The sequence below is a fragment of the Oratosquilla oratoria genome, chromosome 6, assembly GCF_046742065.1.
Source record: "Oratosquilla oratoria isolate Oo_2021 chromosome 6, ASM4674206v1, whole genome shotgun sequence".
Taxonomy (NCBI): Eukaryota; Metazoa; Arthropoda; class Malacostraca; order Stomatopoda; family Squillidae; genus Oratosquilla; species Oratosquilla oratoria.
In genome coordinates, this window is record NC_134782.1 from 68046215 (window position 1) to 68072915 (window position 26701).

The following is a 26701-nucleotide window of genomic DNA, read 5'->3' on the forward strand; positions in this document are numbered from 1 at the left end:
AACTTGAAAGAATACGAAGAGAAATTACAAAATTGGCACCAACACTCTCAGAACTATCATATGAAGAGAGACTAAACTTGAGCTACAGACATTAGAGCAAAGAAGAGAGGAGACTTGATAACTATTTATAGAATCATGAAAGGTATAGAAACAATTGATAGAGAGGATCTAATAAAATGGGATAGTAGAAATACAAAAGGACACTGAAAGAAAATCAAGAAAGACAGTTATAAAAGAGACCTGAAAAAGAACACCTCTCCCCACAGGGTAATAGACGTTTGGAACAAGTTAGATGAGAAAGTGGTGTGTGCAAAAACAATACACGAATTTAAAACCAGTCTACTAAGTATTTCAGTGGCTTTGACCCATCGTTTTTCGCTCAAATTTCCGAAATAATCATTCACATCAGCATGGTATATTAGCACAGCCTAATTCACACCCTGCCCTAATTTTTTACATTATAGTGCATTCACAAGTGTATTTGATTACGGTGTTTACTCTTTATATTAAGTGTGTCGTAGCCGACACCCGTGAATTAAATCGAACAAGTGAAGTTGGGATACACGAGGTAGTTTGTGATGACGTCACGACTTCACCTGTTTGATTTACTTCACGGGTGTCGGCTACAACACACTTAATATCAAGAGTAAACGCTGTAATTAAATACACTTGTGAATGCACTATAACGTCAAAAATTAGGGCAGGGTGTGAATTAGGCTGTGCTAATATATTATACGGATGTAAATGGTTATTTCGGAAATATGAGCGAAAAACGATGGGTCAAAGCCGCTGAAATACTTTGTAGACGAAACGAGATATGAAGATAGGACACCAGAAGCATAGCTCCCCTTCCCATAAAATACAACTAGGCAAATACATGTCAGATTGATGGTAAAGATTGGAACTCCGAAAAAATAAATGCAATTTTCGTGGATTTCAGCAATGAGGGAGTACCTGTGTTTTATTAGTAGGGAAGGGGAAAGCTCATGGTATAGTGGGCAGGTGAAGAAAAAGGAGAAGGGGAGGCATTATTGAGGAAAATGGAAATGAGGAAGGTGAGGAACTGGCCTTGGAAGTCAGTAGGGGTGTAAACAAAAGGTGTGCAGATGACACAGCCAAGGTTGAACAGGTGAGCAAAAGTATTAAGAGTAGAAATATAGAGAAGAGGAGCTCTATGGAAAAAGGAGATAATTACTTCTATGGATTTAATGAGGGAGGAGATGACAACCTCCCCCGACTAGTAAGTCTAGAGGAGAAAATAACAAAAATGAATGAAGTATGGGAGGTTAGGTTTAGCCAACTCACACTAGTTACACAGAGTAAACTGGAAGAACTAAAGAAGGAAAATCAAAACCTAACTAAAGAAATAGAAGCATTAAAAAGACAGTTTAGAGAAATAAAGGATGAGAATGAGAAATTAAAGAGGAATAGTAAAGAAAATAGAGTCCATAGCGAAAGAGGTAAGTGGTTGGAAAAAAAAAGTCCAAGAGAACAACAAAATTGAATTTAGAGATATAGTGAAACAACAAATGAAAGAACAAACTAAGGACATTTATTAAAGTGATGAGAGAGAAGGAGAATATAGTAAGAGACTTAGCAGATAGAAAGAAATGTATAATTAAATTAGGAATGGAAGATAAGCATAATCCAAATAGGACTACAAGAGTAAAGGAGAAGGAAACAGTAAACAAAGTATTATAAATAGTTCAAGAAGATGAACAAGAAATAGAGAAAGTAATTGAAGAAATATATAGGCTGGGGAAATACAATATAGACGAAGACCAGACCAATTAAGGTTAAATTCGGTTTATAAATGACAGCAGAGAATGTCTTATCAAAAACGGGGAAACTAGCAAAAAGTGATCAGTATAAATAGGTATGGATAAAAAGGGAGATGAATAAAGAGGAAAGAGAGAAGAAAACAAAAAGAATCGAAGCTAAGAAAAAAAATGAACAGAACAAAGAGAAATTCTATTGGAGAGTAGTAGACATGAAAGTTAGGGAATGATTCATAGTAGAGAAAAATGGAAGGGAAACAGAAAACAGGATGGAGGTAACAGGAAATTAAAAGTGTCTTTCACAAATATAGATGGCTTAATAACAGGCTTGAATGAACTGAATAATTACCTGAAGGAAAAGAAAAAAAATTACATAATGGGAATCGTAGAGACAAAATTGAAAGGTCCATTACCACCCAATAGTGTAGGACATTACGCATATAATTATTGAATTAGAAACAGAGAAGTAAAACAAGGGGGTGGAGTTATGTTCCTGAGTAAGAAGGATATAAATGTGAGGAATGTTACATATGGAAAGAATAGAGTGGAGATGATTATGATGGAAATAGAGGACAGGGCAAGAAGAGCAGGAAGTTGGTGGTAAATTATGTGCCTCCTGAAACGGTTTCGTGGGAAGAGAGAGAACACAAAAATATGTTAGAAGACACGAGGATAACACTAAATAATATAATGGAAGATGGAGGAAGAATGGTTATAATGGGAGACTAATTGTAAAGAAATCTGCTGGGAAGAGATGACAGTGAAAGGGGGAGCTACCTATGGGGTAAGGTACTTGATATGATTATAGAATATACAATGACACAGTGGATACAAGAGAATACTAGGTATAGAAATGAAGAACCATCATGGCTGGACCTAATAATCACATCAGAACCTGAAATAGTGGACAAGATTGAATATAAGACACCGCTAAGTGAAAGTGACCACATATTACTTGAACTGGAACTAAATGAGGAAAAATACATTGGAAAAAATAAACAATATAGAAAGGGAAGATTGATGTATTGATTTTTTTTTTTTTTTTTTTTTTTTTTATAAAATAAGATAATTTTGTATAAAAGCAGACTGGGAAAGGATACACAAGGAGGAAACAACAGTAGAAGAGAAATGGAAAGACAAAAGACCTGAAAAATGGAAAATATATACTAGCTATAGAAATCAATATGTACAAGTGCACAGAGAAGAAAAGAGAAAATACGAAAAGGATATCATAGAAAAATGTAAAGACCAACCAAAACTATTTTATAGATTTGTAAACAACAAACTGAAAAATAAACAAGAATTAGAGAAACTACGACAAGGAGGAGTTGAATGCACAGAGGAAATAGAAATGGCAGAAATTATGAACAAGCATTTTAAATCAGTGTTTACGAGGGAGAACATACAACAGAGATGTCGAGTGGGAGGAGAAAGTTCCCCCTATGAAGGAGATGGAAGTAACAAGGAAAGAAATAATGAATCACTTGAGTAATCTTGATGTTAGACAATCACATGGACCAGATGAAATGGCAAACAGGATTTTGAGAGAATGAAGAATGAACTAACAGACAAAATACATAGTCTAATAAGCAGTTCATTGAAAGAAGGAAAAGTTACAGAAGATTGGAAAAGAGCAAATATAGTGCCAATATATAAAGGGGGAAACAAGAAAGACCTTAGTAACTAGACTGGTCTCTCTTACAAGGATGGTAGCTAAAATTTGTGAATGATCAAAAGTAGATGGGTAAGGCATTTGGAAAAAAAACAATGTACTAAATCCAAGACAATTTGGATTTAGACAAGGAAGGTCATGCGTCACAAACTTGGTGTGTTTCTATTCAAGACTAATAGATGTAATACAAGAAAGAGATGATGGGCTGATTGCGCATTTCTAGACCTGAAAAAAGCTTTTGATAAGGTGCCAGACAAGAAATTGATAAAGAAATTACAAAACTGCAGGAGGAATACAGGGCAAATTGCTGAAGGGAATGGAAGACTTCTTGCATGAAAAAAAAAAAAAATGAGTGATGATAAGAGACAAACATTCTAATTGGGATGAAGTGATTAGTGGAGTTCCACAAGGAACAGTTTTGACCCCAATAATGTTTGCTATATATATTAATGATATGGATAAAGGAATTGAAAGTTATATGAGCTTCTTTGCGGACTATGCAAAACTGTTGAAAAAAGTGAATACTGTAGAAGAGTCGCTGCAGAGTGATCTCAATAAAGTATGGGAATGGAGTAGGAAATGGGAGATGAAATTCAATATTAAGAATTGTAGTATAATGGAATTTGGAAGAAGCAAAAAAAGAATAGTGGGATCATATAATTATATTGGGAGAGGAAGAAATAAAAAAAGTGGAAAATAAGAAGGACCTGGGAGTCATTATTATGAATAATTTGTCCCCTGAGAAATTTATAAACAAAATTTTTGGAGAAACTTATAATTTAGTAAGAACAATCAAAGTGGCATTTACATACCTGGACAAAGAAATGGTGAAGAAAATACTGGTCACTTTGATAAGACCAAGATAGTATGCAGTGACAGTGGGGTCACCAAGTACAAAAAAATGTATAACAAAACTTGAAAGAATACAAAGAGCAATTACGAAATCGGCACCAATGCTCTCAGAACTATCATATGAGGAGAGACTGGGAAAACTTGAGCTACAGACATTAGAGCAAAGAAGAGGGAGAGAGGAGACTTGATAACTATAGAATCATGAAAGGCATAGAAATTATTTGATAGGATCTAATAAAATGGGATAGTAGAGATACAAGAGGACACTGAAAGAAAATCAAGAAAGACAGTTATAGAAGAGACCTGAAAAAGAACACCTTTCCCTACAGGATAATAGATGTTTGGAGCAAGTTAGATGAAAATGTAGTGTGTGTAAAAACGATACACAAATTTAAAGTCTAGATAATATGAGATATAAAGACGGGACACCATGAGCATAGCTCCCCTTCCCATAAAATACATCTAGGTAAATACACACTTAAGAAAGACAGTTACAGAAGAGGTCTGGGAAAAAAAAAATGGCTTTCCACACAGAGAAATAGATACATGGAACAAATTGAAAGAGGAAATAGTGAGTGCTAAAACTATACATGATTTTAAGAAAGAACTAGATGCAGAAAGATACAACTGCGGGTCACTACAAGTACAGGTAGTTGTCGCCTTACGACTGAGTTTGGTTCCGACAGACTGGTCGTAAGCCAATCTGGACGCAAGTCGGACTTTATGTATATACAGTATATATTACCCTTTATATATATATATATATATTACCCTTTAAATATTATTTTTGTTACTGTATATATATATTGTATATTATATTTAGCATACTGAAATAATCTTAGCATTGAACTATGTTGTATAGTATTTTTTAACCTTTTTATAATTTTATCTGAATTTCTTTGGGAAGTGTAGCCTAGGCCTAAGCAAACTGAATAAAACCCTATCATCTTTGACCTATGATATTTAATACGGTATTTTTTAACCCTTTATTTTACCATCAGACTTTCTTTAGGAAACGTATGCATACTGAATAAAATCTTATTATCTTTGAGCTACGTTGTTTAATAATCATTAACTTTTTTATAATTTTCATTAGGAAACATAGCCTAGGCCTACACATACTGAATTAAGTCCTGTCATCTTTGACCTACAAATACTTTTTTGTTGGTTACAAAATCATTGCAAGGCAAAATTAGGAATTTTTTTTTATTTCAAAACATTCTTTTCGTTTATGTACTGTACCGAAAATATTGTTATCGACAACAGACTAGACATAAACAAAGTTTACTGTTACATTTTATTAATCGCAAAACATAAAAATACAAAATGCTGAAACTGAACATATTGTTAACAACAGACTAGGCATAAAAAAAATTTTACTGTTACATTTTATTAATTGCTAAACATAAAAATACAAAATGCGAGGCAAAATTAGGATTTTTTTTTTTTTCAAAACGCTCTTCGTTTATGTACTGTACCGAATATATTGTTATCGACAACAAACTAGCCTAGGCCTAAAAAAGTTTTACTGTTACATTTTATTAATTGCAAAATATATAATAATACAAAAATACAAAATGCATTGCAAAATTAGGAAACATTTTACTTCAGACAAACAAAATGAAAGAATATTTAGCTGGCTGGGATGCTGACACTGCTGGCAGCCTGCCAAAACTATAGTACTTGCGTCTCGCGGTGTGTGGAGTAATTGTACTGCACTGCCAGGCATAACATTGCAATTCTATTACTCTATTAAATGTTAGATATTATTGCACTACACTATCTCGTGGTCGTAAAGTTGATCAGTCGTAAGTCGCATAGGTTGTAAGTTGACGACTACCTGTATAGGTCTCCTCCCACAAAATACAACTAGGTAAATACTAGGTCTGAAAAAGAATAGCTTCCCACACAGGGTGGTGGATATCTGGATCAAATTGAATGAGGAAACAGTGAGTACAAAAACTATACAAGAATTTAAGATCAAACTGGATGCTGAAAGATACAAAAGCGGGTCACTACAAGCATAGCTTCCTGTAAAATACAATTTGGTAAATAAATAGGTAAATACACACCCATCCCATTCACAATAGATTCTCAATATATCAAACTAATTCAGGGAGGGCTTGGTTGTTATAGCTGAAAATATGTTCTGTATGTATTTTAAGTTTTGCATGTGCCTGCCATCCATACTGAACCTTGCACTGCATATACTGACCTTGTTTGTTATATCAGATGAATGGTCAGTACGACTCCCTAAGGTTCATTTAGCTGAAATTCAGTGTAACAAGGTATGGTGTAACGAGGGTTTACAGTAGTTACCTTGTATGACATGCAAGGGAATATAATGACAACATAGGAGCATTGGATTAAGATGGCAGGAATGGTTGAGGATAGATTCAGTGAGGCAGCAGAAAAGAGAGGTAGCAAAGTGACTTAGCATTCCTATACTAATAGAAATTCTTCTCTAATGTAGCTTGATCCTTTGGGACTGGTCCATACAAGCTCCCCAAAAGTTCTGATGGTATTGATCATATTACTGTATTTATTACCTCAATACAACAACCCAAAATCAATCTGTTAACTGATAACAAATGCCCTGGATGCAGTCACCACATGAAAATCACTGAACGTGCCCTCTAAAGTTGCTCAACATACAGATTGGACGACAATACAGGGTGACATTTGTGCTAATTAGTTCCGATGTGGCATGACTCACTGAAATGCATGAATGCGTGAAAGAAGCCATTTTGTCACCATATTTAGGTCACACTAAGTTGCTCTGGAAACCCATGGCCACGAGGGAATTGGCCACCAGATTGCCCCACAGACCACAAGGATGAAAATTATGAAATTACTTTTAGTAATATTCCTATGAATATTCTGCAATTCACCCTTGACTCATGCACTAACAGCACCTACGACAATAACAAAGTGGTGGAACTTCTTTGTCATACACATGGCATATTATTTCAGAGAAATGGGGTATAGAGTGTGTAGATGAATTTTAGCCGTTTATCTTTACCACAAGAGGGGGAACCAGCTGTGGTTGTTGGGCTTTGTTGTGGAAGAGCGTACTTCACTACATTGTCCTTGACCCAGACAGTGTGATGTGGGGCAGGGCAACCATTCCTTCTTGAGGTGCCTAGATGGAAGGTTTGAATGAGCTTTTATTTTTGTGTGATGTGTATATTTTGACTGTTGCCCACTTTAAGTGGGGGAAGGGGGATTTACAGTATGTGTATGTTTATGTACACCTATATCTATGTACCAAGAGCTTTTTCCCCCTTAAAAGGGAGGTAGGCAGGTCAGTGGCACATACCTACCCCCACCCATTTCATGCCTGTCCACCACTCTGCCCTCTCCCCTCTCATTTTGGCTCCTTTTGGATGACAGGTCATCTCTGTATCCCACCCACTGCCCTGGGTCAGAAGCAATGTAGCAAGGCTGCTTCACTTAATGGGTGACCCCCCCTCTCTGTCTGCTCATACAGAAATAGTGAAGATGGGTAGAAGCACCTCTATCTACCACAAATATATAATAGGGACTAATAATGATGCGTACTTGTATTCACCTAATTTACTAATGACTTCCACATAAACAGCACTGATAATCATAAAGAACATAATTTTTGTTTTGCAAACAAAGAATCTTATCAGCAGGTTGATGCAGGCTATAAATTAGTAATATCTCTCTAGTTTTATATATTTTTTACATGATTCACTTTCTAATTCACCTTCACCTCCACTCAATTTACTGTCATGTGTGACCTGAAATACTTGAAGCTCTCCACTTCTTTTAGCTCTCACTTTGTAAACTTGCTCACAGTCACTTTTTGTTTTCACCTCCCAAACACCTTCCCAAACTTTGCCACCAACTGTTCTCTGGCTCAAATACAACAGTAGTCACCATAAACAATAACTGGCACACACAACACTTTAACTCTAGTAGACATTCCATCTAAGTCAGGTGCCTTACCAGTTTTCTCCTTATTTTCTTCTTTCTTTAGTCCTTTTTGTATGTCATCTATTTCTTTAGCTGTATCATTTTCTTCTATCACAATAATTTTTCTGACATCACCTGCTGCATTCGAAACCTCACAGTCTCCTTATGGTTAAGAAGTTTGCTAGGTATATTTCTTGTAGTGTAGTCAAATGGCCTTATTTATATGTATTGCTATCATGATTGTTCTTGCTACTGATGCTTTGTTGTTAAATCCCTCTGATATTTGTTGCATGATGTTTGTGAAAAGTGAATAGTATTCCAAAACAACCAATTACATGGGATGAAAAGATTGCACTAGGTAACCCCCCCCCAGGAGCAATACTCACATATGCATTACATTATCTCTTAATAAGTGATTGCACACCAAACTTAGAGAATAACTCCAAAATACTCACATATAGTGATGACCAAACAATATTATTCCAATATTAATCCAACACAGCAATTACAGAACAACTGCAAAGAACACTCAAGTAGAATAGTGGCTGAGACCAAATAGAATGATTATGTTTAGGGACTGTTAAAAGTGTTATATCAGTTGCCACGGTTACCTGTCTTTCCAAGTGTACCTTCTAGAAACCCTGTAGTATTTGTGTTAAGTAAATGACCTTTCAATTTATGTTGTTTTTGGGGAATATGGAGTGAGTAGTTGGGTTTTATTTATTCCCAAGATCAGTTTGTTCCTCAGTTTGGATATGGTGGAAAAGAGGGAGACTAGTCTATAGGATGCTGCATCACCTGTGGTTTGTTTGGTTTTGTGTCTGCAACCAGGAGAGGTTGAAGGTATGTGTTAGAGCCTATATGGCAGTTGGCATAGATTATTGGGTGGGTTTCGAGTATGTAATTTATTTTATTTTATTTTATTAGTATTTTTTATTTATTTATTTATTTATTTATTTATTTTTTATTTTTTTGCTTTTTGTACATCTTAATTGTAGAAGGATGGAATGCTCGGTGGATCTATTTTGATTTTGATTAGTCTTGTTGGTGTTCTGTTTTCTTGGGTTGTGTGTTTGAAGCATGGTTTGGAGAAATGGTTGTGTATGATGCTACACTGTTGGTTCTGTGATGGGATTCTGTTCTGAGTTGCTGGCAACCATCTTTGGGCACTTTTGCAAATGTCCCAGGAAAGATATTTTGGACTCGTGTCAGTGTCGATTTATGATTGATTCATGAACTGCCCCATCAGGCTAGGGCAGTGCCCCTTAGAGAAGGCTTTGTAACATGGAATTTAATGAAACATGCCCTTGGTCCAACTTGCTTGTGGCCAGGATTGAACCGCTATCACCTTGACCTCTTGCACTAGTACCGATGCTCTAACGCACTCGGCCAGCGAGCGTTGTTGTAATAGTTTTGGATTTTCTAGTCAACAAGTGGTAGTAGTAGTAGGAGGTGGTGGTGGTGGGGGGGGCAGTCATTGATTGTCAGCACTTTTTGTCAAAAAAGAAAAAAAAAAAATTGAAGAAACCTTTGAAGTTGATAAGGAAAAGTGATTGCAAAGAGATGATTTTGTGTTAGTCTTGTGACTAGGTTTCCACTATTTACTGTTTTACAAGATTTCGTGTTTAGATTAAATCTCGTTTTCTTTTTATATTTCACAATAACTAAGATGACCCTTCCTAGGCACAAGCATAGTAATATTTTAAATGTTATAGTTGAACACATGTTATTTTTCAATGGAAAGACATTTGTGTGTTTTTTATTATGTTTATTTTTTGTTATATGCAGAGGCTGTGAACTTCATTTTTATAATCCTGCTTATCTTCTGCATGTTCTGAAATATCACCAACATTCACCTCCTGTTTCACTTAGTCTCTTCTCCATCCTCCTTCCTTCCAGTCTCGTCTCCCCTGTACCTCCTCCTCCCCCTCCTCCCCCTCCTCCTCCGCCCCCTCCTCCCCCTCCTCCTCCCCCTCCTCCGCCCCCTCCTCCCCCTCCCCCTCCTCCTCCCCCTCCTCCTCCCCCTCCTCCTCCTCCCCCTCCGCCTCCTCCCCTCCTCCTCCCCCCCCCTCCTCCTCCTTCCCCTCCACCTCCCCCTCCTCCCCCCTCCCCCTCCCCCTCCTCCTCCCCCTCCTCCTCCTCCTCCTCCTCCTCCTCCTCCTCCTCCTCCTCCTCCCTCTCCTTTCCTTCCTACTCTTCCTCGGTCCCCTTTCCTTCTTCCTCCCTCCCTCCCACCCACCCTTCCTTTCCCCCCTTTACTCCCTCCATTCTCATCCCTCATCCGCACTCCTCCACCTCCCCTCTCCCCTTCTTCCTTCTTCACTCCCCCTTCTCCCCTCCCTGTCCTCCCTCCCTTTCCTCCCCCCTTCTCTTAATCCCTCTTACTCTCTCCCTTTCCTCACTCCCTTTCCTCCCCCCTTTTCCTCTCTTAATCCCTCTTACTCCCTCCCTCAGCTCCTCCCTCCCTCCTTCCCTCCCTCAGCTCCTCCCTCCCTCAGCTCCTCCCTCCCTCAGCTCCTCCCTCCATTCTCTTCCAGCCCACACTTCTCCCCTCCACTTTCTTCCCCATTCCATATGGGGGCATTTGTAATGGAATGATTTTTATGCCATTTCTCAAACTTCATTGACCTCAAACTCCACTGACACTCCTATGGACCAGTCGCGCAGCATTCTTTCATGATTGGCAACTGCACTCTCCTTTACCGCCTCTACGAAAGGACCATCACCTTGTCGACCCAAGGATAGAAGCGCCGCCGGTGGGTGGGTGGGTGGCGACGAATTCCTAATACCCTCCATCCTTCATTGTTGGTTCTGCGTGCCACTCTATCTCTCTCCCTCTCTCTCCCTCTCTCTCCCTCCCTCCCTCCCCCTCCCTCCCCCTCCCTCCCTTCTCTCTCTCCCTCCCTTCTCTCTCTCCCTCCCTTCTCTCTCTCCCTCCCTTCTCTCTCTCCCTCCCTTCTCTCTCTCCCTCCCTTCTCTCTCTCCCTCCCTTCTCTCTCTCTCTCCCTCTCTCTCTCTCCCTCTCCCTCCCTCTCTCTCTCTCTCTCTCTCTCTCTCTCTCTCTCTCTCTCTCTCCTCTCCTCTCCTCTCCTCTCCCTCTCTCCCCTATCCCTATCATGCACCTTCTCCCCACCCCCCTTGCTCCATTTTCACTCCTTTCCCTCCCACCTCATCCAAACTCTCCCCCCTCTCCCTCTTCCCACCCTCCACGTTTCTCGTTCTTTCTCCCTTTTTCCCCAATCCTCCACTTCCTTCCTCCCCTCCCACCCTTCTTCCTTCCCCTCCTCCCGTCCTCCCTCTCAGTTTCCTTTCTCCCCTTCTCCCTTCCCTTCTCTCTCTTCCTAGCTCCCTCCCTTCCTTCCTTCCACCCTTCCTTACTCCTTCCTTCTCCTCCTCTCCCTCCTCCACCCCTCCCCATCCGACCCCTCCCTCGGTCCCCACTGCCGACGGGTTAATGGAAATAGACCGTGAACCTTTGTATTTACCTAGTTGTATTGTACGGGAAGGGAGCTATGCTCGTGATGACCCGTCTTTGTATCTTTCAGCATCAAGTTTGTTCTCAAATTCTTGAATAGTGTTTTCACACACTGTTGCCATATCTAATTTATTCCAGGTTATCACTCTGTGTGGGAAGCTATTCTTTTTCAGATCTCTTCTATAATTATGTTTTTTGAGTTTCTTTTCATGCGCTCTTGTTTTCCTGTTGTCCCACTTTAATAAATCATCTCTATCTAGGATTTCCATCGCTTTCATGATTCTATAAATAGTAGATCGCCTCTTTCCCATTGTTCCAGAGTTGGTAGTTCCAGATTGGACAATCTTTGTATGTCAATTTGGAGAGTGTTGGTGCCATCTTTGTCGTTGCTCTTTGTATTATTTCTAATTTCCTTATATTCTTTTATTTGGGTGTCCATAGTGTTGCAGCGTACTCCAATTTTGGTATTATCAGCGTGTGTGTGTATGCATTTACCTAGTTTTATTTTATGGGAAAGGGAGCTATGCTCGTGGTGTCCTGTCTCTGTACTCGCCATGTCTAATTTGCGTTTGTGCGTGTGTGCGTGCGTGTCCAGTGGCTGAAAAAAAAATGCTGACGAAGAAAACGGGCGTCGGTAGGCCTGGAAGCGCTGAAGTTGAATGTGCTATTATTATTATTTTTATTATTATTTGTTTTTGTTCAGTTGAGTTTTGTATTTGCTTTTATTTGTGCATTTAGTTTTATTCGTTTTAAATATGTATGAGTAATTAATTTATATATATATATATTTTTATGTTAATTGACTTTTATTGTTTTTATTTTATGAATTGGTTTACAGTGACGTCGTAGGCGACTTTTGAAATTGTCTGGGCAGACGATTGCATTCATCTTGAGGGGAGGGGACCGCGGGCGATCGAGACCCCTTGAGCTTGTGTCATGTTGACCAAATCATCTGACATCACCTTAAGGTGGTTCCCTTCAGCTGGGACAGCTGTCTGAAACAGCTGTCTTTGTGCGCAGCCCCTGCAGCTGTTGGGCATGTGTACAAGTGCAGGAGCATCTATGTCTACAGACCTCGGATCCCGTACTCACGACGGAGGTGTGGGGAGGTGGGAGAGGGGGGTCTCCCCCGTTTTGTGAATGGGCGCCCAGGCGACATGACGTCAGAGGACTAAGAGTATGGCCCGCCCACGCACGGAGAGCGACCCGCGCTGTGGTGGGCGGTGCTGCTGCTGCTGCTGCTGTGTCCGTCTCGAGGCCTGCGAGCGGACGTGACTTCGCTGCTGCTGCACTCCTCCTCCTCCTCCTTCCTCTTCCTCCTCCTCCTCCTCCTCCTCCTCCTCCTCCTCCTCCTCCTCCTCCTCCTCCTCCTCCTCCTCCTCCTCCTCCTCCTCCTCCTCCTCGTCGTCGTCGTCCTCGCCCCCGGGGCGGCCGCGGGAAACGCCCACGCTGCCGCCGCCCGCGTATCGTGTACAATAGCTGAAGATATCTTGTAGACGTCATCGGGGTTTATGTTTGCACTAATGAAGAGTGGGATTGGAAATCACACCCACACGCCCGTGCGACCTCTGACGAAGACACGCCTCCTCCCGCCCTTGGTACGCCCATTTACGCACGCCCACGGGTACCGCCGGCCCAGTCCAGCATGCGCGCCCACTTAAGAGAGACGTCCCGAGTTAAGGTGGCCCATTCTAATTCAACTTCAAAGGTCCCCCCCTCTCTCCCCTTCTCTCTCTCTCTCTCTCACACCCACCTCTCTCACCCCCTCTCTTTTCTCTCCATCCCTCTCTCCCCTCTGCTCTCCCCTCACTCTCTCTCTCCCCCCTCTCTCTCTCCCCCTCTCTCTCTCTCCCCCCTCTCTCTCTCCCCCCCTCTCTCTCTCACTCTCCCTCACACTCTCTCTCCCTCCCACTCTCTCTCCTCTCTCTCTCTCTCTCTCTCTCTCTCTCTCTCTCTCTCTCTCTCTCTCTCTCTCTCTCTCTCTCTCTCTCACCCCCTCTCTTCTCTCTCCCTCTCTTCTCTCTCCCTCCCCTCTCTCCTCTCCCTCCCCTCTCTCTCTCTCTCTCTCTCTCTCTCTCTCTCTCTCTCTCTCTCTCTCTCTCTCTCTCTCTCTCTCTCTCTCGCATACTTTTGGTAGTTAGCGCCGAGTGTCCTCTCCAGTGGGTGGGGGTTAGTGAAAACCCGCATGCTCTGAATTGGAGTAAAACCCGTGCATTGGGCAGATCTTATGCACAAGCACGCATGCACGCACGCACGCACGTGCACACGCAATCAGAGGGAAGCCGTCGCCCAGTGTCTTGAGATAGAAAAAAAAAATTGTTTAAAAAGACGAAGAGATGGGGTGTTGTAAATTTGGTTGTGAAACACACACACACACACACACACACACACACACACACACACACACACACACACACACACACACACACACACACACACACACACACACACCTTGTGGCGCAGTGTTTAGAGTTCCCGGCTGTCACTACGGCGGTCCGGGTTTGATTCCCGCCCAGTACTGAAATAATTTAAGTATCGCTGCGCTGCGAGTTATTACTCCAACTCTTGTGGGCAGGGAGTTGGGTGTGTGTGCGTGTAAAGTCAGCATTACCCAGAGATAGGTCATATATGAACTCTGAGCTCTCTTACGGGAGGGAAATAATTGTCGATCACGAGTCCAACACGTGATCCAAGACCATAGTGAATCTCTCTCTCTCTCTCTCACTCACACACACACACACACACACACACACACACACACACACACACACATACACATACACTATGGTCATCCAGTACCAAAAATATAATGAAAATTGAAAGAATTCAGAGAGCAACTACAAAGATAGCCCCAAAACTTTCAAAACTGTCATATGAAGAGAGATTGTCAAAACTGAAATTACCGACTCTGGAACAGAGAAGAGAAAGGGGAGTTGCTAATTATCTATATAATCATGAAAGGCGTGGAAGTCCTTGATAGAGGACTTACTAAATTGTATAAGAGAAGTACAAGGGGACATGAAACTCAAAAAGGACAGTTATAGAAGAGACCTTAAAAAAACGGCTTTCCTCACAGAGTGGTGGATATGTGGAACAAACTGGACGAAACAATGGTATGTGCAAACTAAACACAAATTTAAGAGCAAGCAAGACCCTGCGAGATACAAAGACGGGACACCACGAGTGTAGCTCCCCTTCCCATAAGATACAACTAGGTAAATACAGAAATCCCTGGTTCCGCTCGCTCGTTCGAACGCCGGAAAGGAAGTTTGTCATTTTATGACCTGTCATCAGGCACACAAGAGGTAGACGGACAGACAGACAGACACGCGGTCGATTCTCAAGAGGAGGATTATACCGTCGTCTGTAACGGTGGTCAGTGTGTGTGTGTTCATGGAGGACGCTGAATATTTGGACTGACGTTATTATCTGCAGACGGAAGTTATTGTTGTTATTTCAAAGTTCCTCTTTATGTGAAAGGGAGTATTTTGACCTCTTCCTCGAAGTGTAGCGATGAGAGGGAAGTGTTCCAACACCAGGTAAATTCAAGCGTGTAGAGACGAAGAAACGATCACGTGGAGAGCTGTTACTCTGTTCATAACAAGTCAGGGATGTGGGGTTACCAAGGAAAGATCAGTAAGTGTGTAAGTTAAAGAGAAATGAAGTTAAATTGTGAGGAGAGGTAGAAGAACGAACGCGAGACTGAGGAAGCAATTAGTCTCGCCCATGGATTCAGAGGAGAAGAATTTGTTGTCTTATAAATGCCTAGAAGGGGAAGGGTTCTCCAAGCTTGGGGAGAGGATTTTTTTTTTGTTGGGGGGGGGGAAGGGAGGGGAGAGACGTGGGGAGAAGGGAAAGTAAACGAAATAGAAAGAGGGTGGGGGGGAAGAGGACGGGGGAGATAACGCGTGTTGGCGGGTTGGATGTTCTTCAGGATAAGGTTTGTAGACACAGTGGGATTGGGGGGAGGGGGGAAGCGGGTGATGAGGCGTTAGACTATGGGGGAAGTGAGAGGGGGGGAGGGGAGATGGGAGCAAGTAATCAAGGACAGTCCCCCTTCCCCGAAAAAAATTGTTTCCCGACATCAGAGGTGCAGTATACCAGCCTTACAGTACATGTCGGTGCAGCCACGTAGTCATTGTGATCAAGCTGATGGAGTGTTGGTTTCGTACTCCCTTGACAACCATTCCAACACGACCACAAATCCACGTGAGCTTCATACAACACGGACAACCTTAACCAGGGTGGGTTAAATCACGTGGTTAGGTGCAGAGGCTGCTCCGTCTATCTAAAGGATAGACGGGTGGTCCTGCATTGGCCTACCCGGATTTCGCAACCAGTGGGATGTGTGGGGGCGTTTCGGCAGAAGAATAAAATCGCGTGACGGCAGCACACACACACACACACACACACACACACACACACACACACACACACACACACACACACACACACACACACACACACACAAAGTGGCTATATTGATCGAGACCTAAGTACGTACACGCCCAGGTATCGATGTTCATGAAATGTACACACGGCAGCTCACGTTTGCACTCTTCACGTGATCGTGCCCGACTCTGCGGTGTACTAGCAATCAACATCCGTGTTGATATTTTGGTTATGCAAATAAGCGGACGGAGATATGCATGTCACATAAAGTAGGTAAGGGAATCTATGCGACAAAACGGTGTTATGGGTATCATCATTATTGTTGTTGATATTATTTATTGATTAATTTTATGCTTGAAACTTGATTTACCCTCACCCTCTCTTGTTATGATTATTATTATTTTCGCATGCACACACACACACACACACACACACACACACACACACACACACACACACACACACACACACACACACACGGACGTTCCCAAAGAGAGTCGTTCCCGGCATCCACTCCTTCTTTTGCCATGCACGCACGCACGCACGCACGCACGCACCCAACCCTAGCTTGTCATGCAAGCACCCACCCTCCGTCCCTATCACGCACGCTGACCTGCCATGCACGTAATGTCAGGCACATCATACTCTGTTGTTCACTTCCCGCACCGTGCATCTTGAATGGCGAGACGTGAGGCACTAGCGCTTCTGTCCATGGGGACACGATGGCACTGTGAGGAGGGGGGAGGGAGTTGGAGGAGGGCGCCAGAGATCGGGGGGGGGGGGAATCATGTTCATAGGTAAGAGTGGCAATTTGTTTTTGGGTGGAGGGGAGTCTCCAGTCCCAAAGGAATACTTAGTGGCTCTGGTCCGTAAGGGTGTCACTAAAAGGGCCTTGAAATATTGGTCGCCATTAGCAATCCGTTCTCTCTCCCTTTCTCTCTCTCTCTCTCTCACACACACACACACACACACACACACGACTCCACGGCGCAATGGTAGCGTTCGCAACCGCTCCTACTGTATCGCTGCGCTGCGAGTCGTTACTCCAACTCGTGGGCGGGGAGTTGTGTGTGTGTGTGTGCGCGCGCGTGTAAGGTCAGCATTACCTGTAGGTCGGTCATATACGAGCTCTGAGCTATCTTCCGGGAGGGAAATAGCTGTCTATCACAAGTCCAACACGTGATGCAAGGCCATGGTGAATCACACACACATCCCGCCCAGGGATGAAATAATATCAGTACCGCTGCGCTGCGGGTCGTTATTCCAACTCGTGGACGGAGAGTTTTGTGTGTGTGTGTGTGTAAGGTCCCAGCATTACCCATGGATCGGCTCTGAGGAAAATAGCTCTCAGTCACGAGTCCAACACGTGATCCAAGACCATGGTGAATCACGCAGAGTGAGAGAGAGAGTGTATAGCCTGGGTGTTGAGCACGAAAGTAGGGCGAGTAGGAGTATAGTCAGGAGGCGGAGCGGCGGGAGACTAGTGGAAGAGGGGTGGGGGAGTGTTTCATTTTAGAAATGCAAGTCAGTATATTACGTGGAGACCAAATGGACTGCACCACATGCAACCGGGCGATGAATATCTTATCATCAGGAGCTGAATTCGCGCGGTCTAATTTGTGCGCAGAGCATGGGCCAAAAGGTCGCTGGATGCTATGAATATCACGTCGCTGGTTTGGAAGTTGGAGTAGGAACCGCACATCGTTATGACGAAGCAGAGGGGAGAAATTTGGGGTTATGAAGAGTTAGGGTTTCGGGAAATGGAAATCACGGAAATGACAAAGATCTAGATATTTTGATAAGATGGGTGGAGGGGCAGGGAGAAGCTTGACGGTGAAAATGTAAAATGTAACCTAAGACTCTTGTCCAGGATGATTAGAGTATATATATAGGAATTAAAGAGGAAGGACACACACACACACACACACACACACACACACACACACACACACACACACACACACACACACACACACCACACACACACACGTACATTTTATTTATTTCGTGATAGATTCCACCCCGCCCTCATTGTTAAATGATTGAAGTTCATCTCGATGAAGCCTAGGACAGGGAGGCCTCTCTTCTTTTAACCGTCAGCGGTGACGCCCCGGTTGGAGTGCATAGGAGGAGGTAGTGTAGATTATAACAAATGTATAACTGAGAAAAGAATCGTTTGTCTACATTGTAAGAGTATATTGTTGAATTGTACTACCCAAAGAGAAGACCGGGAGGCAGCAAAATAAATATGTAAATAAATTCATAATTAAACCAATAATGAAAAGGAAACGCCAAATAAGCTGTACTCGGATGGAACTTGAGTTATTTTCCAAGTCGATAAGTGTTGTATTATGAAACAAATTGAAAAAAATATGAGATCGTAGATATAACAGATTTAAAAGCTGGAAGATACCAAACGTTATCCATGGCGGGGGGATGGAAGGTAGAAGAAGGCCTGAGGTGCTTAATTGGAGCAAAGATGATTTACGAGTAGTCTTTTGTCAAGAAAGTGGGTACTCTGGGATTGTAACCTTGTTTATGTGCATGTCGACCTTCAACAAGGTTTTGTTTATTGAAGTTCACAAGTCCTACAGGAAACCGTAGAGGAGGGCGATATTGGTAATGGCATAAAGGTAAACTTTATTACAACGGCTAGTTGGGATACCATCAAGTGGAAAGAGCATGTGCAAAGTCAAGTGGGCGCTACGAGCAATTGCGGTTTTGGACAAGTAGACGTGTGTTGCAGAGGTAGGGAAGCGTATGCGCACACTCCCTCCTGCACATCCACCCACGCATGCCTTCAAGCACACACACAGTTTTTATACACCCACGGAAAAACAAAAACGTTCAATACGAGGTGTTGTTTCCTTCGGCGAGGATCATGATGACGAATGCATGACTGTTCAGGAGTTGGGGCCTCTGCGTCTGATGAGAACGAACTTGGTGGGGGGTGTAAAGAAGATATTACCAACACAGAAAGCTCCACCTGCCGCAGGTGTCTGTGCTCCTGGTAGGTGTGATTGGTGATGGGGTGCGATACGTGAGCAGTAAACTCGTGCGTTTAAGTCTTGCGGGGAAGGAGAGCGGGTGTTGAGGGAATGCGGTTGGGATGGGATGAGTGTGCCGCATCCCACGGCTCGGGGTCGTGGAGAGGGTGGGGGTGGTGGGGGGAGCGTGAATGCAGTTTTGTGTAAGGGCTCTCCTCCGACGTTCTAGGTTGTGGTTATGCACCGGAGGAGGAGGAGGAACTGGGTCATGCAGGTGCGAAGAAGCGTCACGGCCATAGATGTTGAGTTCTTCTGTAGTTAGGTTCGCATCGGTGAAGTTGGGACCCTAAATGCCCCTGGACCTCCTCGCACGCCGTCAGGAGAACCCTGCATCTACTGCAGAACGGGTCATCGATGAATAGCCTTCTCTTCTGAAACGACAACCCCCCCCCCTCGCAGACGTCTCGCATTAGCTAAATATTCTCATGGCCGTGGTAGTTGCACCCTGACGGACCTCTCCTCCCTTTACACATGCTTCTAGAATTCCATCAGCGCTTCTATCCTAGTGGACGTGTGTTATTGCCCAGCAGTTATCCTCCTCACAAAGCGCGCGCGCACACACACACACACACACACACACACACACACACACACACACACACACACACACACACACACACACACACACACACACACACACACACACACACGCGCGTACGTGCGTGCGCGCGCCTGCTCCCGTACATTCTCACCCCCTGATACCGCACGATCTCACGTTTGATCCCGTACACTCTCACGATTGCTCCTCCCGTGCACGAACACGTCAACCCGTGTGTCCTCACGTGCTCCCCATGGATATACCCCCCCCCAGACTCTCCACTCTTGCCCTCCCCCCAGCTCTCCACTCTTGCCCCCCTCCCCGACTCTTCACTCTCGCCCCCCCAACTCTTCACTCTTGCCCCCCAACTCTTCACTCTTGCCCCCCAACTCTTCAGTCTTGCCCCCCAACTCTTCAGTCTTGCCCCCCAACTCTTCAGTCTTGCCCCCCAACTCTTCAGTCTTGCCCCCAACTCTTCACTCTTGCCCCCCAACTCTTCAGTCTTGCCCCCCTCCCCGACTATTCACTCTAGCCCCCCAAACTCTCCACTCTTGCCCCCCAAACTCTCCACTCTTGCCCCCTCCCGACTCTCCACTCTTGCCCCCCCTGACTCTCCACTCTTGCCCCCCCCCTGACTCTCCACTCTTGCCCCCCCCTGACTCTCCACTCTTGCCCCCCTCCCCAAATCTCAACTCTTGTCCCCCAAGACTTTCCATTTTTTCCCTTTCCCCAAAATTTTGGCAAATATGTATTGGATAAAAAAGAGAGAAAAATACATTGGGGACAAAATCGAAAACCCTACAATTTTTCCCCTCTATTTTCAAGTAATGGTCTTGAATGGCGAAGCCCGGTTTTAGAGCCATACACCGTTTAACGCTGATAAAACAGCTTTGCAATTTAACAACTTGGGTTATCTTAGGTTAACAGCTCATTGCGGATTTGCGACAAGGGGCAACTTTTATTCAGTAATTGGGGCTCGTTTAGGTCCGACTTTAAGCAGGGGTAAAATCGCCTGGCGACAACCCAAAGGTTGCGGTAGTCTGAGGTCTTGCCCAGAGAGGAAAATGTACATGTAAGTAGCAGGTAAGGGATCGTTTAGGACGTTCCCCCTCGAAGTCAAAATGATGTGCACGTGAATGGTAGTGAAGAAGGTGAATATTTACAGACTTACAATGTTGATCCCGATGTTAAGTGTGGAGGATTAAATATAATTGTCCACCCTGACAAATGCAGTCGAACGTTTCTTCCCGGGGAGATCGGTCGGAAGGCCTAAGGACCGCTGCCGACTACTGCGGGGTTACCAGCTAGTGGCCACCATTGCCGCAATTATCAGTGCTTTCTTTAACCTAGATTTAACTATTGTTATATTTTAACCAGTGTTTAATTGTTGGTGTTGTCCCAATTTGTGACCAGCATTTCTCCTTTCTTCTTGCAGGGAAAAACGGGAGAAGATCAAGGGTATCAGGTGCAACATTCGCGACGCCATCTTGGTAAGTCTTGCAAAAAGCAGTGCAAGAACGAGAGAGAGAGAGAGAGAGAGAGATAGAGAGATATGTTATAGCAACTATTGATGGTGATAATATTGTACCTTCACAGACTGAGACTTCCCACCTTAGGCTAGATTGTTTCTCTTCCTTTCTTTGCACCCCAAAAGAAATGCAAACACACACACACACACACACACACACACACACACACACACACACACTCACTCGGTGGCTCAGTTGGTAGAGCGCTGAACTGCTAGCATGGTGGTGCCCGTAGTAATTGGTTCGAATCCTGCCCAGGGCCGAAATTATTTCGGTACCGCTGCGCTTCGGGTCGTTACTCTGACTCTCGTGGGCGGGGAGTTGTGTGTGTGTGTGTGTGTGTGTGTGTGTGTGTGTGTGTGTGTGTGTGTGTAAGGTCATAGCATTACCCATAGATCGGACCTACGAGCTCTGAGCTCTCTTACGGGAGGGAAATAGCTGTCGGTCACGAGTCCAACACGTGATCCAAAGACCAAGTGAATACACACACAGACACACACACTTGTTTATCTTAATTCTGTTTCTGCGTGAGAAGACCAAATTTGAAATCTCAACATAAAACAAAAGATGACATTTGTCTTTGAAATCTCAATTTTTGAATGAATCCTACATGGGTATTGTTTATTACAAGGGTGGAGGTGTTTGTAGTTTGCACACACGCCCAAATGTCTCTTAAACCGTCGTGTCGTGGCGATTCGCGCATTGGGACGAAACAACTTCGCCAACCGTGTAGTTAATGAATGGAATAAAATTCCTGCAGAGGTAGTGCAATTTAGTTCAGTTCGAAGCTTTAAGAATCATTTAGATACACCTAAGGAAGATGCTGTAATGACTATAATTTATTTTATATTATTTGTTTATTTTTGTTATCATTTGTCCGTTTGTTTATCATTTGTTTGATTCTCTTTTATTATTAGTTATGTCAATTTATTATTATTTACTTTTTACCTGTTTATTATCTAACTATTCCTATGCATTAATTCAAGTATTTTATTTATTGTTTACATTATTATAGTTTTTATTTATTCGTTTATTTGTTTATCATTATTGTGACTTTTCGCATCCGACCTAGATATGGACCAAAAGGTCTCCTGTCGGCATGCTCCGCCTTTGTAATCCTTTGTAAATTGACCGACTGTCCGGGTCTGGTTGAGAATGTCGTTTTCTACGAGACTACTTGTCTCGATAGCAGTAGGAAGTATACTAACCTCTTCATCATCATCATCATCATCCTACTTCTTGTTCTCCTCCCTCTCCTCCTCCTCGCCTTCATCTGTCTTCATTTTATTTAAAAACGGCAGGCGTGAGATCTGGTCGCCTCAAAATCATTGTCAGCCTTAGGTAAATGGACACAGGCAGCTTTGAACTATTTCAACTATAAGGGGTTCGTTAATCTTTGCGTTTTATCTATTTATGATATATATATATATATATATATATATATATATATATATATATATATATATATACACACACACACACATATTACGCCTGGTGATTTCATTCACGAGAGAACACCCGCGAAGGCCAATAAAGAAAAGAAATTGCTTAGGGTTGTACACAATACTGTTGGGTAACATCACGCGTAAGGCCCTGTTCATACTAGCGGTTTCAACCGCGGCGGTTTTAAATTACATAAGTCAGTGGAGGCGTCCACATACAACCGCGCATTTTTCCTTGACTATGCTGTTTCCGCGCGGTTGAAATCGCTAGTGTGAACAGGGGCTTACGCGCGACGTGACACTCAATAGTTTTTGTTATTAACCCTAAGCAGAAAATGTTTATTTATTCCGCCGACAGCACACACTCCGACCGGCAGGCCCCCCCCCCCCACACACACGCCAGAGTGGTATAATTTGAAGTCTTTGCTCTGGTTTGATGGCGGACGATTTTGTACTGGAGCGAAGGCTTTAGAATACTGCTGGATCGACTGGTTGTAATAAAAATTGTAGATGCTAAAGCAGCTAAATAGACTTAAGGAGAGGCTATGGGTATTTATTTTTATTTGGTTGTACTTTATATTTATCTAGAAATAGTTTATAAAAACCAGGCTAGACGAAGCTGTTATCATAATGAAAAACCTGCTGACAAAAATACTAGGCGACATGACGTCATTCGTCAACCCCGCCTACTGTAGGTTTTGGGCAAGCCAAATACAGGACTCCATATGAGAGACGAGATGGAGGGACCGGTGAGTGAAGTCGTTTGTGAATTTATTCCGGTTCGTGCTGGACAATCTTATTCAGCAATGGGGTGCGGCACCTGAAAAATAAATAATAAATAGATGAGAATAATGATAAAATCGAATGGCTGAAAAAGCATTGTCATCTCAAGACAAATCTTAGATCAAAGTGCTAGCTTAGGGTCATCTATAGACTCGTGTATACTATAGGCAATTCACTCAAATAATATCAGTCGATTCTGCATTTTCGGTTGGCAGCCCTGCTCACCCTTCCCCCGCTGAGCTGGATGAACCTCAAGCAAGCTTAAAATATATTCATTTTTTTTCACTTAGCTCAGTGACTATACGAGTTACACGAGTTTCACGTACATCTAGGGATGAAGCAGTCCTTGTTCACCTATTTCAAAGCTTTCCATCTCGATAGTGCAAAGAAAGTAATTATAACGAGTATAAGATAAGGAATATGATTTTAATGATTATACAGCATTTTACTTATTATCGCTGTGTCCAGTCATTATGAGGTTGGTTGTAAAGTTTAACATGTCTTCAGTGATATAAAAGTCATGAATATGACTGTTATTTCACATATCCCATAAAGTAACACATAAAAGAGAAACTGAAAGGTTTATATAATTATCTTTTGATACTGGACTGGTGGCGGGAAGCACAACGTCTTGCTATCTCCCTCTCTCACTCCCTCCCTCCACCCCAATCAATCTTATGAGTCAAAATTGAACATGACTTGCGTACATACCGCTCATGGTTTTTCGCATCTCGATTACTTTACGGCTTTCATCATCACATATTCACTCTCTTCTTGAGTCTTTGAATACGGTTGTACCAACGTATGTGGTTGGAAGAGTGACACTCAGATCGGAAATTGTAATATATAGATATGAAAAAGTTCGTGAGTTGCATCGTAGCGAAGGGTGGGCAGGGCTGCCAATCGAAAACGCAGGATCGACTGAGATTCTTTGAGTGAATTGCCTATAGGCCTCGAGGGTTAACGCTGGGAGCGACCTTGCAATACGCAGAGCAGTCGACCACTGAACAACACCCAGCCTGATTGAATCACTCCGAAGGCTAAACATCAGTTTCAGGGTTTTATAAGTACAATTAAATCGCCTCGCAGTATCCAAAAATGAGGTAAAATTGGGCACGGACTTATGATGAAACAAAGACGACGCTGACAAATATGACCTCGTTTTAATCAGTTCGAATAACGGCGATCGAATCGTCCACCATGTTTACTTGATACGTCACAACACCGCCCTCCGCCCAATGAGCTTTGGACAATGTTGGAAACGGAAGGAGATGCTTTATTGTTTATTTGTGTGTTTTTTTATTCAGTGTTGTTATTTGATTTATTTGTCTTATATTTTGTTGTATTTTTTAACATTTCATTCCGGGCCGACTGACACGACTTTACTCTAGAGTCTAGAGGACGCGGAGAAGTGTTGGACGCTCGTAAAAACGACTTGGTAGAAGACGGGTGATGCCATTCAATTGGTTTAGTGGGAGCTGCGATGCATTTTGGCGAGGCGCTAGAGAAGGGAGAAAGTATGTGAAGGTTGTTGCTCCTGTCGGAATTGAAGAGGATTCTTCCTCCTCCTCCTCCCCCGTCCCCCACCCCCTCCCCCTCCTCACCCCCCTCCACCCCGTAAAGGAAATCCACTAAGTGTGCGGGTGATAGCAAAGTGGTGAAAACGAGTAGATGGAAATAGGTAGATATTATCACGACCTACAGGGAGACGTACTGTGCTGCACGTCTGTATGCACGTAAGAGGGTGGATCGGCACCAGCAAATGCATTATGGGAAATTAGATACCAAAGGCTTGCCAAATTGTGTGTGTGTGTGTGTGTGTATTCACTTGGTCTATGGATCACGTGGACTCGTGATCGACAGCTATTTCCCTCCTGGAAGAGAGCTCAGAGCTCGTAGGTCCGATCTATGGGCGACAGTGAGTAACACCCCTCAGCGCTGCGATACTGATATTATTTCAGCCTCCGTAGTGTGTGTGTGTGTGTGTGTGTGTGTGTGTGTGTGTGTGTGTGTGTGTGTGTGTGTGTGTGTGTGTGTGTGTGTGTGTGTGTGTGTGTATGTGTGTGTGTGTGTATGTGTGTGTGTGTGTGTGTGTGTGTGTGTGTGTGTGTAAATCACATGCACGAATGAATTGAGAAACTACTGGCACGTAGCTTATGCTATGCCGAGACACATAAAGCGAAAGAGTAAGTATGGCAATTCTTCTCAACCATCTCGTGGCATTTTCTTAATGGTTGGAAACCCAGGGGCTATGAGAGATTATATCGATAACCGCGTTTTAACAAGATCAAAGGGAGACTGAAGGCTTCATTCGGTGGCAAATAAGAAGACAGGAAATGATATTGAGACACGGACAAATGACTGAGCTTATTACTTGGGGGATATTGTAGGCGTTCAAATCCGTTACGAAAACAAGCAATGATATCTGAAATTTGTCACGAGATGGAGTGACTCGAAAATAATGATTTTAATTAACAAATACATGGAAAGGACGTGTGCTAGAGTGGGATTGGTAGGTAGGTTAAAGGGAGAAGAGGTATCTTGATGGCAGATAACACCGACGAGGGTGACAAAGTAGTGAGTGATTGTGTTGAATTGGTTGGGACGTGCTCGCTATGTTTAGCTGTAGATCATCTATGTTTTATGACGCATCTAGGATGGGATTTGTGTTTGTGGACGTCGACAGGGTTCTTGTTGAGGCTGAATGAACTCGCGTGGCTGGGGTCCCTACAGAACGATTTGCCCTACTCCATACTAAGTTACAGGTTCCAGGAGTGTGTGTGTGTGTGTGTTTACTTGCAGTATAAAGGAAAGGAGCGACACGCGTTGGATTTCTCTCTCTCTCTCTTATGCGTGTGTGTAAAAGAAAATTATTATGCACTTGAATAGCGTTCAGGAAAATATCATGATCATTTTGATCAAGCATGTTTCCTAAGCTGATGAACATAACGATGGCATAAATAACGCCTGGGATGATGTAGATTTAGATGTAACTCGTAAACGGGTGGGGTGTGGGGTAGGAAGGGGTCCCCCTCTTTGCTGACTGAAATCGTCTGGTGGCCGATGTGTAAATATTTTTTGTATGGATGAACCATTTGCTGTTATAAATTTGTGTAAGCGGTTACTCTTTAAAACTTCTGTTTTTGTTTATTATTTTACTCTGTTTATTTTTTGTTTGTTGACCCTAGCTTGCAAATTCTATGTGTGATAGAGTAGAAATATCTCTGGGAAATCTGCGTTATTATTTTGTG

At 43.0% G+C, this 26701-nt stretch overlaps 1 protein-coding gene across 1 annotated transcript in view; it reads left to right on the forward strand.

Annotated features, from left to right (window-relative positions):
- The window catches only part of Galphas (G protein alpha s subunit), a 96952-nt gene that overhangs the window by 40704 nt on the left and 29547 nt on the right, over positions 1 to 26701 (forward strand). Inside the window, exon 3 of the mRNA XM_076187170.1 lies at positions 21132 to 21186. Coding sequence (XP_076043285.1) covers positions 21132 to 21186 — 55 coding nt within the window. The remainder of the gene's footprint in view (positions 1 to 21131; positions 21187 to 26701) is intronic.